Source organism: Anolis sagrei, chromosome 1, assembly GCF_037176765.1.
Source record: "Anolis sagrei isolate rAnoSag1 chromosome 1, rAnoSag1.mat, whole genome shotgun sequence".
Classification (NCBI taxonomy): domain Eukaryota; kingdom Metazoa; phylum Chordata; class Lepidosauria; order Squamata; family Dactyloidae; genus Anolis; species Anolis sagrei.
Genome location: NC_090021.1, coordinates 28836146 through 28853530, shown reverse-complemented (window position 1 = coordinate 28853530; position 17385 = coordinate 28836146). Strand labels below are relative to the sequence as shown.

At 36.4% G+C, this 17385-nt stretch overlaps 1 protein-coding gene across 1 annotated transcript in view; it reads right to left on the bottom strand.

The window, feature by feature from the left end:
- The window catches only part of LRPPRC (leucine rich pentatricopeptide repeat containing), a 133381-nt gene that overhangs the window by 77078 nt on the left and 38918 nt on the right, over positions 1-17385 (bottom strand). The window contains exons 12-14 of the mRNA XM_060754387.2: positions 12512-12630; positions 10799-10892; positions 5734-5803 (exon numbers count right to left, since the gene is read on the bottom strand). Coding sequence (XP_060610370.2) covers positions 5734-5803; positions 10799-10892; positions 12512-12630 — 283 coding nt within the window. The remainder of the gene's footprint in view (positions 1-5733; positions 5804-10798; positions 10893-12511; positions 12631-17385) is intronic.

Here is a 17385-nt window from a genome sequence, read left to right as displayed (position 1 = left end):
AAAAAAAATATATCTACCTTCATATCTAAATTCAGACAGAACTTTAATAAAAAAAAATCATGCACATATATTATCCATCATCTTCATACTTCCCAAAATAAAATAGTGAGATATTAAACCAGTATTCAGTTTCCCAGTTTGAAAGGGGAAGCATTTTATTTTAAAATATATCTGGCAGTATTATGAAATACTATTTGCACAATAGTTCAGAATACAGGTACGACTGAAGCATAATCAAAATGCCTGCTTCACAAACTTCCAATACAAAACAGGTCTAACAGAGTAAAATCAAAGTGTAAATTGCAGTTCCTTCCACTTTAGAAGAATCATGGTTATTTTACTGTATCACATGAAGCAAGTGATCTACCAGTTAGAAATACCATATTGTAAACCAATGTTGACAAGATCACCCCTGCAATTCTAGCCATCTTTGGAAGCAAGACAGGTTAAATAACGTACAATTTGATGCATTAGCTCATCTGACTAAACATTAACACTGCCAATTATCAACACAAGTTTTGTTGTCAATCGTATCCACACAGTGCACTACTCTATTTCCGGCACTGATTTCACTAGTGCTCCTGCAAGCATACAAGCTGGCACAATGGTAAAATCTAGTTTGTATTTATTTCCTGTGACACTATAAAGGTGAAGGTTTAAATTACCAAGAAATATTAACAATTCAATTCTCTCTGAATATACTCAACCCTTTTTTAAAAAGCAAGCTAGTGGTGATCAATGAGACTAGAACTCCCCAGCTTGAACCTCAACTTTGCCAAGTACACACTGGGTGGCCTGAGGAAAACCATTCTCTCTCATCCTTAGTTCCTTTTGCCCCAGTCATCTGCAATCTGGAACATAATAATACTGGCTAATTGCACAAATATGTTAAGAATGACAACTACTGAATTTGGATGAAGTGATTTAAACACCTGGATCTGTTAATACAAACATAAATGTGATTAACTATAAAATTATGTTTTATATGAAGTGTTTTTGTCAAGACACATGTGCATCACACAACACACACATATATGTGTCTGACAGATAGCTATAGGTATTGTATTGGATACCTGTTTGGATGTTTGAAAATAAAACACGAGTTGTCCAAAGCTCAATTGCAACTTGTATTGATCATGGTAGACTTGGGCTCTCTCTGCCACATTTCTAATCTCTATATGCTACTTGCAGTGTTAGAACAGAAGAGAAGGCCCTATTCAATCAGTCATGGTACAGAAGTCTGGATGCCATAATCACTCCTGCATCTGTTTATACATTGCAAACCAGACCATTCAGGGATCCCATTATTCCTAGAGTGTGGTGTAGGCACATTAAAGGAAGACGCACAGTGAGGCCATACTGGAAGCAGAACACATATAGCCTTCAAAGCTGTTTTTGCACAAAACTCTGGCAACCAAAGAAAACCATGTCCTCAATATTTTGTAGATTCTTATAAGACCTTTCATAATAACAGAAAATATTTGTTTAAACCTCTTTATTCAGGAAGGATTTAAAATAATAAAGGTTCCTAGTTTGCCACTGATATTTGTGACAAGTCCATTGAAAGATACACAGGGTGAGGGTGCAATGGTTTAAAATGTATTTCAATGCTTCGCTCAATTATATTATCAGTTAAAAATCAATTTCTTAAGGGTGCTTGTATTTATTTAAGCTTTTAGTACCTCAAGCATACTAATGTGAAAATAGCTGAGAATCACAGAGGAAAGAAAATGCAGCTTCTTAGCCTGGGTGAATTTTCCATGGCAAGTTCAGCTAAGAAATGACAAGCAACTGATCTGACACATCAATTCAATGACATCAAAATAGTTCATAGCAGATATTTTCAGACTGCCACTCTGGAGTGAAAGGATTAGTCACAGAACCAAAATAAACAATGTTCATTCCAGATACGTCCACTTTGGTATGTCTTCCCATGATGTTCTTTGGACTTATACATGTCAATCTGCATTTTAGATTGTATAATGTTAATTTTCTATTATCTCTTTCTGAATCCCAATCAAGCCCAAGGAAAACTGCATCAAATAAAACACGAGTTGTCCAAAGCTCAATTGCAACATGTATTGATCATGGTAGACTTGGGCTCTCTCTGCCACATTTCTAATCTCTATATTATGTCTCTAACATAATGTGGACAATACTCCATTTCAACAGGCTTCCTTCTGCCTCTTCCAGCTAAAACTCTATTTCTCCCCGATTTCACTGTACAGCTCTTCCAATCTCTCTGAACCCAAGCAGAAAATCCAACTAATCTCAAGTGTGCAATCAAGACCAATATCCTGGCAAGAGACAGAAAGATTTTACATTTCATCAGATACAAGAATTTATTTTCCTGTCCTCACATCCCATGCAAAACAATTCACAATCTGCCATACCTTGTGCACATTTTCACATATTTGGGAGAATTTCTGTGCATCTTTTCTTTTGGTAAGACTGTCCCAAATCAAGACGATTGCTTTAAAGAAAATACTGGAGGACCTTGGCGGATTGTAAAAGGGGCTTCAAGAGCCATACAAATGGAGTCCAGGGGTTGTACTTTTCCCACTCTTGCTCTATATGAAACACAATTCACTGCTTATGATACTGAATGCTCCTTTTGCTACATTCAGCCTCAAAGATAAGTACAGTTCTCAGCCACTCTAGGGATTACATGAGGGAAAGAAAAGACACAATGAAGGGTCCTCCCACACAGCATCAAGCTCTGTATAGAAATTTAAGTCTTCACGATATATCTACAGTAGTTAGACATGTGGGCAAAAGGAGACAGGAAATTTTTTTTAGTTCAACTTGATAAATAAAGATAGATTAGCTCAGTTATGAGCTGTACTGTAGGGACATTAACATTTCCCTTTCACATAGAAACACGATTCATATTTCAGATTACCATTGTTAATATGGGCTAATAACAATTTAATGAAACAATGAGTTAACAAACCATAGACTGTGACTGACCATGGTTTCACAAGTGGTTTGCGCTACATGAAGCTTCACTGAAGTTAGCTAGCCCAAGATTACGACTAACTGTCCTAAGATATCGTTCCATGTTAGGAAAATTGGCATTTCTTGCAAAACAACAGCTTTTGGAAAATAGTATAACCCTCTCCTGCATCATGAAGAATTTAGAGAAAGAAGTAATTTCATCATTTATCTTTCCTGCACAAATCCAGAAATGCAAGACTTTTGCTTCTAGTTCTCTTTAAAAAGAGCAGAGTACCATTTTCTCATAGAAGTGATTCTAACAACAGTGGATTTTCAGAGGAATCTTTTAAAACACTTTCCACAATCCGGTATTCTTGAGATATTCACTATAACTTCCATCACCCCGATCACCAATCAAGCTGAGTGATCTGATGCTCCCTTTTAATATAATAATAATAATAATAATGATAATAATCGTTATGTATATTCCACCCTATCTCCCTGTAAGGACTCAGGACTAGAGGGCCTCAATATCCTAAAAGCATCCTTTCCTATCTGAACCTGGAAACTAAACAAAGTCAGATCTGGTTAGTATTTCAATAGGAAACTGCCAACAAACCCCAGGTGCTGTAGGCAATATTTCAGAGGAAGGAACTAACAAACCATCTATGAGTATTCCTTACATAAGAAAGCCCTATGAAATGCATGAGGTAACCATAAGTCAAACAGGCAACTTGAAGGCACATACACAAACAGAGCATCAAGTTCAAGAAATCTTTTCTGAAGCAAAGAAAGTTAAATTATAAACTCTTTTCTTTCAAATTTTCCTTATAGGGATGGAAAGGAGGAATATACTATATTCCTTCCCACAAACAAAGTCTTTACTAGAATCACAGATGAATTTTTCAGATATCTGCCTTCTGCTGGGATTATGAGAAGAAGAAAAAGGGGGGGGGGGAGTCTGCATACACTGAATATCAATAGCAAATGTATCATTCATTTTAAAATGATAATAATCATCAGTAAGAAAACTATAAAATTCTTTTCCAGAAAACACAGAAAGAGACTAAAGGTACTTTTTTAAAAAGATGGTACACTCCACTAGCGACCAGCAAAGGTAAAAAGTTATGCAAGCACCAAGGACACCAGAAGCTTTCAGATGTGCAGAGTTAGCTGTACTTGTCACTTCTGCAGTGTTTATCTCTTTGAGTGGTGACGTTATGCATTTACAAAACAGCTCTCAAAATTTGTACAGATTATTTTTGGAACAGGGAAGTGTCTTACAAGTGACACACAATATTTCTGCATATGGTCTGAATTCTAGTGTGTTAACGAGTCTACTGAAAAATCTGTCAGCACAATGACAGAGTGTATACCAATTTAATGTATGTGGAGGATGCGCTTGTTTGATACAAGAAAATGAATTTCATGAAATATTGTTCTTCTTACAATCTATGAGAATCTTTTATTTCTCTGTAACTAAAATTCCTATCCCGATAAAGAGAATATTTCCCAACAGATTCCAATCAGAACATCACCTTGCTTGCTGATTTGAAAACAGAAGATGGAATATAATGAACACAGAGAAGAAGGTGGAACCTAAGAGACGTCATCATTTTTCATTTAGAAGAAGCTTTATGAAAAGAGTATCATCAGTTTAAACATCTTCCCTTTTTAAATTTTATTCCAAACAAAAAGAGAACCATCAATTTATGTATTCTGAAAACAATACAAATATTTTAGACAATATATTCACAATACTTAATAATAGTTTCTATTTAAAAAAATAAACATTTAAAATTGTATCCATCAAAGTACTTTGTAATACTATAAGCATGCATGCTTGCATCACTTTCTTACACATATAAAGACAAAATCATAGAGACAAACCAGAGGCCATGTAGTCTAATTCCTTTGCAGTGTAGAACTCCACCACGAAATTACATTTGGCATATAGACATCCAACCTCCGATTAAAAACCTCCAATTAAGTTAAGTTCACTATCTTCAGAAGTCATCTACCTCACTGTTCAATAGGAAGTACTTATTTATTTATTTGCTTCATTTATACCCCAACTTTCTCACACCCGTGCTAGCCTAGCCGAGTGTAAGGATACCGAAAGCAGAAGTTTATCAACATCTGGAGAGTCAAAAGCTACTTGTCCAACTTCTGAGATTGTAAGAAATCGAAAGACTAAAATCTGTTTTATAAGAAATATCCAAACGTATCTCCTTCTACATCCCACCTCGGAGCTTAAGATCTTCTGGGGAGGCCCTGCTCTCAGCCCCACCTTTGTCTCAAACACATTTGGCAGGGACGAGGGACAGGGCCTTTTCGGTGGTAGCCCCCCCCCCCCCCGGCCTGTGGAATTCGCTTCCCGGGAAATTAGGTCATCGCCATCTCTCCTCACCTTTAGAAAGAAGGTCAAAATGTGGTTGTGGGACCAGGCCTTCGGGCAATCAGGTTAAAGGACAATTGATAATGTTTGGCTTGGAAGTGGATTTGGATAAGTTAATGCGGAGTAATCAATGTCAGCCTAGCCACCAGACTGACATTAGCTAAATGGATCGTGTAAGTATACTGTTTTAATATTTATTTATTAAAGTTCATTTTTTTTAATATTTGCTATTTTGTATTTTATGATGTGGCATTGAATTATTGCCAATTGGAAGCCTCCCTGAGTACCCCTAGGGGTTGAGAAGGGTGGGGTAAAAATGTTCGAAATAAATAAAAATAAATGTGTTCGAAATATAACTAAAGTACAAGGTTAGGGATCAAGATAATCCAAACACTTACCTTCTGAATCCAAAGATCAGACTCCCTCTAAATTGCATGTGATCCAGAGATGGCATATTTTCAGAAGATACTGCAGAATAAATGAAATGCCTTAGAACTGGTTGACTCTTACTTCTATAGAGAGCATTAACTAAACCATCTCTATCAAATAATAGTTGTTTAGGGTTAATCTCTTTAATGAAATCATATTTCACATTAAAATTCAATTTTTCAACAACAATTTGGATTTGTGTTTTGTTTTTGTTGCTAGAAGACAGTCTCACCCATTAGAAGCAGAAAAATAAAGAATACCCTAGAATTATCCAGCTTTGCTTTCCAATACTTCTTGGGAGTTTCTGTCTATTATTTGAGAATGCACAGCTACAGCATACCCATTGTTTCAGAAATGTGATCACTTACTTAGTTAAGGTGTCAATCTCAATCTGTAGAAGTAACTGTAAAGCGTCAATCACCTCTCAGTAAATTATCTAGCAAGCTGTATTTCATAAACCTAGCAACCTCAAATAGGTGTGTCGAAAGCTTTAGGTGCAACTAAAAATGCCATGCAGCACGGGGCACTTGGGGGAGGGGAGCACTTAAGCTTAGTGCACACTTGGAATGAAGCACCAAATCTGCTGTTCACGGATGAAAAAAAATGCACAAACACAGTGCTTTCTCGCTCAAGAAATGACAGTTCACGAAACTAATAGAGATCATTAAATCTGACCACTGTATGACTCCAGGAAATCATCGGCTCTCCAGAACATTTAGCATTTAAAATGTAGGTCCCCCTATGTCCCCTGAATGTGTACAATATAATCTCAGAAATTCAGGTCACTTTTTAAAAACTAACATTAAAGCTTACAAGCACAGTGAATATGGAATAAAGTTCAATGGTCACACAATTTTCACACATTATTTTTGCACAAACACTATACAGTATACTATTTTTTTTCATACACCTGTGAAAGGAAGCCCCTTATTTGAGATGATATAGCTGAGATTCTAATTCAGTGTTTGCAATCAATTGTCTACCTGATTTGGTCCTGAAACTGAAAAACCTCATTGCTTCCACTGCAGTATTTTTAAACTTGGCATTTTCCTCTATTTTTTAAAAAAAGATTAATTCAAATCTCTGCTCCAAAGTTTTTGGTCACAAAACCCCCCACCAAAAATGAAAAATTCAACTATGTTATATATCCCTATGCTCAGCTGCTGCTGAAAGTCAGCACCTGGTTTCCTTAGCAACAAACAAGACAGAGAAAAATCAAAAGCAGATGACAATGAAGTGGAATGGAATGGCATGATAAAGGGGAAACAGCTGCTCTTATGCATGCTGTTTTGTGTGCCCAGATTCCTCAACTGATGCTTCGGAGTTTTCAGCTTGTCAGTAACAGAAATCTATACGTTGCAGGGCATTAGAAGAAGAATCAATAGCCTTTGATAGAAACCTTTGTTAATGGGCTGTCCTCCCTTTCAACAAATGAACTACAAAAGGAAGCTTCAATTAAATATTTTAATATCACAGCCCTGTTTTAAATTCGTACTGGCAAGCACACCAATTTACAGGTGATTAAGCCAGACACTAACATTTAAGGCATTTTTTAAGGTTTGCTTTCACTCTGCTTTCTTGGAGAAACTTGAATACATTAATTTGTTGGCTTAAAGGAGTTGGGAGTTCACTAAAGATCTTCACCAGCACATTGTTCAGCAATATTGTTCTCTGAATTTATGGCTGTTCTAACTCCTCCAACCCTTGGCTTGTGAATCCAAGGCTGAAAGTTTTAAACATGTAGCCCTGCCTTATTGAATTTGCACTTTCCCTTAGTTTTAGCTAGGAACTACTGCACAAACTGAGAACCCTCTGAAATCAGCAACTATTATTGTTCAGCCATGATATTGTTTTTATGATATTATGCTTTTATTGTGATATGTTTTCACCTTGATGTGTTATTTTATTTTATTTTATTGTGCTATATTTTAATTTGTATTTTTCAGGCTTGACCCTTGTAAGCAGCCACAAGTCCCTTTGGGCGTATGAGGCAGGGTAAAAAAAAAGTTATTGTTATTATTATTATTCAACACCTGCAATTTAGAAATTTTATAATTTTAAATAATTTTATTAATGAGATTTTAATAAGTTGATTACATTTATGTCATTGTATTTATACTCATGTACTGTTGTCTGCATGTGGCAATTAGAATGCTTCTATGAGCCACCTCGAGTCCCTTTGGGGAGATAGCAGTGGGGTACAAATAAAGATAATGATGATGATGATTATTTTAAATCAGTATGTCTGAGTTACTCTGCATAAGCCAAACTCCATCATCTATTGAATTTCTCAGTAGACAAAGTTTAACACAAAATATTTTACTTATGTTGCAAGCATGAAATCTGTAGTAACTCTTACAAATATTAAAATGAGCTGCTATGTAAGCTGATAAAACCACATTTGCAACAAGAATGAATTTATATTTGTGTGCATGATGGTCAGTTAGCAGAAGTAACTCAGGGAGCAACCCCTGTAGAATTAATGCAATTTGACACCACTTTAACTGGCATTTATTTATTTGCTTCATTTCTACCCCACCTTTCTCACTCAAAGGGACTCAAAAGATTTAGAAGATCTTTTGCGTTCTCTGACAAAGAGTACTGCTGCCCCACCAAACTAAAACTCCAATGATTCCATAGCAATGAGTCATGGCAGTTTACCATGATGGCAAACTTCATTAATTCTATGGTGTAAATACACCCCAAATCTAGCGTAAAAGCAGTAGCAACTGGGAATAATTAATACTTTATTGGGGGGGGGGGGGCACACAAAATTGAGTTCATATGACATTTTTTTGACAATTTCTTAGAACACATGAGTCAGGATCCCACTGGGACAAATGGCTATTAGAACAGACTGCTCCACGTGTGATTTGGAAATATTTCTACTCATGCAAATGGGAAAGAACCAACAGCAGTAACAAGAGAAAAATGACGCCTATTCCAAACCCTCTCTTCTATGGATGGCTGAACGGCACAGAGGAGCGGGCTCTCAAGCCAGGGCACCACCTGTACCCTCACACAATGCCCTGGCTTCAAGTACTTACCCTCATTTATTCAAAGCCAGCTGTCTGCTCCTCTTGTCATTTGTTCATCTTCCTGTCATTGTCACTTTCTGTCTTTCCCCCTCACTGTTGCTATCACTAGCTCTAGCCAGCACAGCAATAGGATTCTGGCCTTTATTTTAGACTATCGTGTTTAAAACTTTCAGCCTTGGATTCACAAGCCAAGGGATGGAAGAGTTAGAACAGCCATACATTCAGAGAACAATTAATATTGCTGAACAACAAATAACAGCTGAATTAAGATGTATTGCTTAACTTTGTTCCATTGACAGCAGTGTGCACAGAGACAATAGTTTTCTGGCACGCTACCCATATCATAAGACTAGCTGAAATTCCAGATCCTCATTCCCATTCGACCACATTATTTTCTGGTTCCGAGCCTATACCAATACACCATTTTTGAATATTCAAGGTATTTAATGAACATTATATTCACCAAAAGAGACCAATGATATACAGTTGCTGTATTGTTTTGTGTTCTAGTATATCTTGTCATAATTAGTCTTTGTAACATCCTCATGGAAATGACATTGTGCAAAAGCAATCAAACCAGCACATTCATAACCATAACATACTCTGAAATAATATCATAAATTACAAGATTTCCAAATCTTATTTAAACATGATCTTGATTTCCTACTCCTGAGACTGTTATTCAGAAAGCTATTTAAAATAAAACTTTCAGAACTATACTTGAAATGCTGCAGAAATAAGTGTCCTTGTATTTTAGGGAAAGTTTTTCAATGTTCCAACTTTTTTTGTATTACTCTTTATGAGGTATTCATTAGATATATAAATCTGCATCTTCCACCTAAATGTTTGGAATGACATATACTTTAAAAGAACCCTTTCAAAGTATTTTAGTAGCTTTGCTAATCTATTTGTATTTTAGTTTGGGCAGAACAATCTGAGCTGAACAGTATATTTAATCATTATTTCTATATTCATTTCCTACATTTATTCACTTATCCTATACTCATTTCAACAACTAGTTTTCATTATTGTTATCATCATCATCATCATCATCATCATCATCCCTGCCTACCTCATGGACTGAGGTGGAGAACAACAACATATTAAAATGCAACGCATACAATTAATTCAAAACGCATAACCCAGTTAAATCATAATCTTAAAAGAACATATAAACTCAGTACAGTACACATTAAAACATTCCATATGTAATTTAAAAACCATCTGGCTAGCTTGCCAAAAGAGACAAGCTTTCATTGCTATTTTAAATTCAGAAAGCATATAAATATTGCCTATTGCTAAATGTTTGTGGCAGTGACATGAAATTAGAGGTATGTTTAACTCTTTGCCCTATATGGCTCATATCCAGGCTATCTGGCAGATCCCTATATGAACTTACCCAGGCTCTAAGATTCTCAGGAGAGGCCCTTTTCTTGTCTCCACTACCATCGCAAGCATGGTTGATAAAGATGCGAGAGAGGGCCTTCTTGGTGGCTGCCCCTGGGCTCTAGAACTCTGCCTAGGGAAATCAGAATGCTATCTCCTTCCAATTGAGGGCTAAAAACTTTGAAAAGCTTTTCAAACCAAAAGTTTTAAAGAGCCAGAGGATGCTGTGTGGTGTTTCAAACATTTTCAACTATTTGTATTTCTTTTAAAGTGATATCAACTGATTTGTTTTAATAATTGTACATTTAATTTTATTTTAATCTGTATAGTTTGTTGATTTTAAATTGTAGTTTTTTTAAGGTTGTGAGCGGTTTTGGGTCTCAATCCAGAAAGAAAAACAGGCTACATATCACAATCAGCATAGTAACAATGTCACTCTACATTTAGACAATTTTCAATGTACATTTTATTTACACTTCTATCATAATATGAGCAATTACACACCATATATTCAGTTTTTCACACTAGTTCCCATAAATGGCAGCCATACAAAGTTGCAGCTATGCCCATTAACCAGTCAGATAATAATCACAACACAAAAGATACCTACGTAATGAGAAAACTTTATCCAGCCTTTCATTTGAAGCTTCATGTCTGATTAGTGCTGTAGAGAATGCAACAATTTCAAGAGGACAGTTTTGTTCCTATAAAAAAAATGATACAGTGACGAATGAAAGCAATACCTGATAAGCAATAAGAGATCAGCGATAAGATTTATTATTGCTATGAGCCCTCCACACCCTTTCTTTTTCTCTGTAATGTAGTGCTAGCACTGGGCTAACTTATAAGTCATTGTAAAAAAAAATACTGATATACCGTGGAAGCTCGACTTAAGAGTGTTTTGAATTATGAGCTGTTGCTCCACCCAGGTTCTGCTTTGACATAAGAGCAGCATTTTGAGTAATGCCAGAGGGGGCACTAGCGCCAGAGTACAGGGCTTTAGGGCTTCAAGGGAGCAACCTCTGTGCCTTGTGCTCTTGTCCACTTTCTGAGATTGCTGTCTGCTTTGAGGAAATTTGGGTAAGTTGATTTAGTGTGGTTTTAATTCCTGGTATCCTTAGCTTAAAAAGGGAGAGCAGAAGAGTGAGGGAGGCTGGAATGAGGAGTACAGTATGAAGAAACTTATGCTTCTGCTGCTTCACTTTGTGCTTCCTTGCCACAACTTTGTGCTTCCACCATTTGAAAGTTGATCTTTCTTATTGTTCCATGTGAATGTGCACATTTTGCCTTGCTGTTACATTGGCTAACCACATTTTCGTCTCAAATATGCTTCCTTGCCACAACTCTGCTTCTACGATTTAAAGTTGATCTTTCTTTTTTACCATTCAATGTGATTTATACATTATTTGTTATTTATAAACTCAATTTACTTATTTAAAAACAAGTAACCAAAAATGGAGGGGGGCAATTCGGTGGTTTGAATTAAGGATTCGGTCATGCAACAAACTAGACTCTTAATTCAAGGTTTCATTACCTCATATGAAGCATTGAGTAAAACAACTATTTGGAATGACCATAAAATATTGTTGTCTTTTAAATCACACTTATTACAAAAATTGAAAATGAAGTAGAATCACTCTGAAAGAAAGAAACTTTTTACTTGGCTACAAACTTTATGCTAAAAATATCAGTCTAGCTGGTGAGGTCTTTTCTAAAACTGGACTCATGATTAATATTTAACAAGATAAATTTTGCGATCCTAAAGTTTGCCCGTCCAATCTGAATTAATATAGCTTTGCAACATCAGATACCCAGAAACGTCCTGGCATAACACAAAACCATTATTTAGTTAGTTTGAATAATGAAACATTATTCAAAGTTTTGTAGTATAGTCAGACTGCCGCATCAATGGATTCTGCATGCACAGTTTGGAAATATTCCCCCCTTTAAACAATTCCAAAAACCAAACCTTGATTTTGACATTTTATATAAAGGACCCCATTTCACCATGCCATTGTATATAATGGCACCTGAGCACCCATGAACCAAGCTTCAATGGATATAAAGGGCCCACTATACAATAGTCCTATACTTGTCTGTTCAGAGTTTAATTCCACTAAATTAAATGGACCTTGTTTTCACATAAGACAATCCAATCTACTTCTCAAACTACTTCCAGAGAAATGTTTTATTTTCAAAGCTTTCTGGGGAAGCATACATTCTGTGTTTGTACATTCTCAGATATCTGTTGAAGTAAAATTAAATTGAGTAAGATTATAAACTTGGGCTCCAACATACTGAGACAATGGCTTACTTAACTCACCTCCAACAGATGGCGTGCAGAGCTGACATCATCAAAATTTGACAAAACATAGCTTGCATATGTTTCCACATCAGGATCTACCTGCACTTCGTGCATTGCTTTGAGAACTTCAACTGTACCTAGACCAAAATAAACCAGATGCTAAGTAAGCTATGTTATCAGACGAGAAGCTCAACTCAAGTATTTTAGAAAAAGATAACATAATTGTTGTTCACACCAAAAAGAAAAAAAACTGGTTATTTTGCAGACACTGTTCTGTCATGTTATGTTGCATTATCCTGCTTTTCTTTCTTACCCACAGTAATCAAGTTCTAAGTTTTGAAATCATGTCCATCTTCTTCCACAGTTAAATGTTAATAGAAACCACGAATCATTTTAAAATTACATTTTCACAATCTAAACCAGGGGTACACAAACTTTGTAAACAGAGGGTCAGGTCACAGTCCCTCAAACTGTTGGAGGGCTGATTATAATTTGAAAAAATTATGAATGAATTCCTATGCACACTGCACATCTTATTTGTAATGCAAAAAACACTTAAAAACAATACAATAACTAAAATGAATAACAGTTTTAACAAATATAAACTTAGTATTTCAGTGGGAAGTGTGGGCCTGCTTTTGGCTGATGAGATAGGATTGTTGTTGTTGTTGTTGTGTGCTTTCAAATCGTTTCAGACTTAGTTTGACCCTTGGAGGGACGTATTCGGGCCCTGAGCCTTAGTTTGAGGACCCCTGATCTAAACTGATTCTACAACAAAATCAAACTCAAACAAAATCAAGTATAGGCAATATTAGGTCATGAGCCAAATTCAGGAATGCCACACAAATAGGTCTTTGTACAGATATGAACTTTCAGATCCAACTACTGTGAAAAAGTGTGATAAACTGCTTTTGAAATGAGGATAACATTAGGGATTAAGAATAGTTTGCAAGTAGTGATGTTCAGAGAAAAGCATTTTTTTGGTACTTTAAGAAAAAAATATTGCCTTCTGCCACTACAGCTTTAAGAGACAAGAATAAAAATAATCAGTGCTATCAATGAGAATGACCACACTAACCAAACACTAAGGGGGCTGTCCCTCAAAAGATGAGAATATTGTGTAGCAGATTGAAACACCAGGGAGAGCTTTTTTAGTGGCTGCTCCTACATTGTGGAATTGTTTCCAAGAGATATCTGGCTAGCTCCCTCCCAAGTGTCTTTTTGCCTTTTGAAATAGGCAGGTGTTTGTCTGATTTCAATGATATAGCAAAACAGTATTCAAGTGTGGTGTCTGTAGGTTTAAGGTAATGGTAAAGGTTTCCCCTGACATTAAGTCTAGTTGTGTCCAAGTCTGGCGGGTGGTGCTCATCTTCATTTCTAAGCCAAAGAACCTGTGCTGTCTGTAGATGCCTCCAAGGTCCTTCGGCCAGCATGGCTGCATGGAGCACCATTACCTTCCCGCAGAAGTGGTACCTATTGATCTACTCACATTTGCATGCTTTCGAAGGTGGGCCTAACAGCGGGAGCTCCCCCCGCTCCCCGATTTGAACTGCCAACCTTTCTGCCAGCAAGTTCAGCAGCTCAGCAGATTAACCGCTGCACCACCAGACGGCCTTCTATCTGTAGGTTTAAATCCTCTAGATGTATTTCAAAACAATTTTAAGCTATGTGTTTTTAATAGAACTGATGCTTCATATGTTAAACTTTCTCAATAATACTTTTTAGAATCACTTCCATTTTATATTCTGTAAGTAACCTTGGGTCCCTTGGCAGGAGGAGAGCAATATATATAAATTGTATAAATAAATAAAATAAACACCAAGCTCCAAGGAGACCATCTGTAGGAATCTGTTTAGAAATGCCTCTAAATAGTACTATTTTAAAACATTTACAAGTTCCTTTTACATAAAAATAGCACAGCATAAAAATCCAAGAGCCTAACTAAAACAGAGCCAAATAATCAATCTCTATATATGTACTGGAAATACATCAACATTAATACTATTAAAATTTGAGCAAAATTCTAACATCACAGAGTAGGTTTTAATTTGTTTCCAGAATGACTGAAAAAAATGGTCACTCTCCTGTGCAATGGGAAGAACATTCCATAAACATAAATATTTCTAGCAGATTCTGACTTCCTTTCCTTTCTTTCAGACCAATTCTTTCACTTGTAAGAGTGAATAATTGCAACTGAGAGGAGTGCATATGACCCTAGGGTACAAAATCCCAACTTTGGGAAATCTATATAAATAAAAATCTAATATTCGTTTGTTGGATTAACATAACTCAAAAACCACTGAATGAATTGACACCAAATTTGGACAGAATACACCTATCAGGCCAACGAGTGACCATCACTCATAAAAACATTGAAAAACACAGCAAAAGAGACTTAAAATGACAACAAATAAAAATACATTACAGCACATGTGCAAAACCACATACATACACATATACACAAATATACACATACACACACACACACAAAAAACACATATACACAGATTGGGCCACAGCAACGTGTGGCAGGGGATGGCTAGTGTGGGGTATAAAAACATAGTATACTATAGACAATATTGATCCACAGTAGGTGCCAGAAAAAAGTGTCTGCTTATAAAGACTAAATAGTGAAATGAGGACAGGGAATTCTTAATAAGAAATAATCTGATGGCATCAGTTCATAGGCTGGACATTTTTCGGCACAACAGACACACAATATGTGCTATGTCTCCCTGCTTTATATTAAGAAGCACAAACTGCAAAGATCACTAGTACAGTTCATATTCTGATCATTTAAATTAATTGGGCTTTTTCGGAGCAGATGTCTTTTTTAAAGAAGACATAATCAGGGATGGAAAGTTATGAATTTACTTTACTTTTTGGATTTAAATTCCATCCTTATCAAACATCTCAATCTGTTGGCTACTGAAAAAGGAAGTAGGTGAAAACGGAATGGGTGGGCAGGGAGATAGAAAAGCTAAGAGGAAAGGAAAGGATTTAATTATCCACGAGTCCAGCACTGAGTGGGCACCAACATACACATTGAAGAATCACAAAAGGTCTCAATGGGATTTATGTCTCAGTAGACAAGGGGAGGGCATGAGTTTAGAAAATTAATGTTTTGGCTCCAAACTTGTAAGTTGTTCCACCCTCATCAAAACCCTTGTGACTCTCTGAATCAGTCAGTGGGTGGAAAGCAGAATAAAAGAGGGGAAGGGAGAGGCCAAGAAAGACTGAAATGGGAGTGAGTGCAAGATTCAGAAAAACTTTTCAGTTCATTATCCCGTTGCTGAACTCTATGTGAGCTAATAGATTCCTTAGTGATCACCTCAAATAATAAAACAATTTCGCGTATATTTTTCAATCACTTGCAATAAAAATCGTATTATATTTGACGCAGGAAGATAACTAAGGTGAATCACAATCCTAGCCCCAGAAAGATACAAAGTCAAAGAGAGGAGCCTAAGACATCAAGGCCTGACATCTTAAGTGACAGGGCTGCTCAAGGAGTAAGCAAATAATTTAGTCCTCCACTCGCATTCCACACTCTTTTATTGTCTTCTTTTCCATTCTTCTTCAATCTCTCTCCAATCCCAGCTCTTCAAACGCTTCCCAGATATTTTTGCTGGATTCTGCTGCCTAGCAACAAAGCTGAATTGCTGCTCCTGGTAGCTTTCAGGAGAAACTCCTCTTTTCTTTTCTTTCTTTCTGACTAGGAAAAGACAGTCCAGGGAAGGGTCAAGGGCTGCAAAAGCAGCCTTGAGGATATCCACAACCCATAGGCCACCTGTAACACATATTTCCTAACTTGTTTATTCTGAAAACAGTCATCAAAAGCAAATTAATGTTCACCATCCTCCACACTCAAGTCTTGATTATCACATTTGGGGAGCATGCACATATCAGCACATTTAAGTCCTTTTTGATGCAAACATGTTTTGTAGAAAAATACTTCTATCACTCTACATTTGTGGAGCAGAATAACTTGCCACACTAGTGGAATAATATGACTGAATAGCCATGCTCTGGAAGGGCTATTAAACCAAAAGAAGTGTTTGTTGTGATCAGAAAAGCTCTCATAAATTGAACAAAGATTGGAGATTAAGTTGGAGATTAACTATCTTTGCTCTAAAGAATTACAATTCTCGTATTCATTATTAGTATTCAATTTAATATTATCAATTGCAGGTTTCTTATGCAATACAGTATAGAGGTGACTGGGAGAGATGTACTGGGGAGGTGACAGGGAAATAATAACTGCAGTCCAATATAGCCTCAGAAGCTTGAAGTACGTTTGGCCAGCTTCAAATGATTTTCCAGCTGTAACCATTTCTGGACAAGACAAACATGGTTTATATCATCCATATGTTACTAACCTCCCACATAAACTACTACAAAGTGTTATGGCTGGAGCTGACTATTCAGGACCTTCACTGATATAGGTATGACTGCTGGAGTCAAAGCTGGTAAGCTAAATTTATGTCAGTTGTAAAACGTCATCAGTGAGCAATGTTACTACTTATTTATAAAATAAGTAGTGTTTCTCCAGGTGTTTTGGACTTCAGCTCCTAGAAACCCCAGCCATCTTACCAGCTATTAGAAATTATGGTAGCTGAAGTCCAAAACATCTGGAGGAGCACAGTTTGAGAAACTCTAGCCTAGGGCATAAATGCCTGAAATAACTTTTCCATACCTATCTGCATGTACTTCAAGATCAGCTGAGGTCCTTATTAGATAACTTCTATCAGAAATGAGATACCTACTAAAGCAAAGGGCTTTACAGGAAATCCTTGAGTTACAAACACCCAACTTACAAATGAATATAGTTAAGAACGAGGACGAGACAACAAGAAGTGAGACAAATCTGTCTCGGAAGGTAAATTCACTCC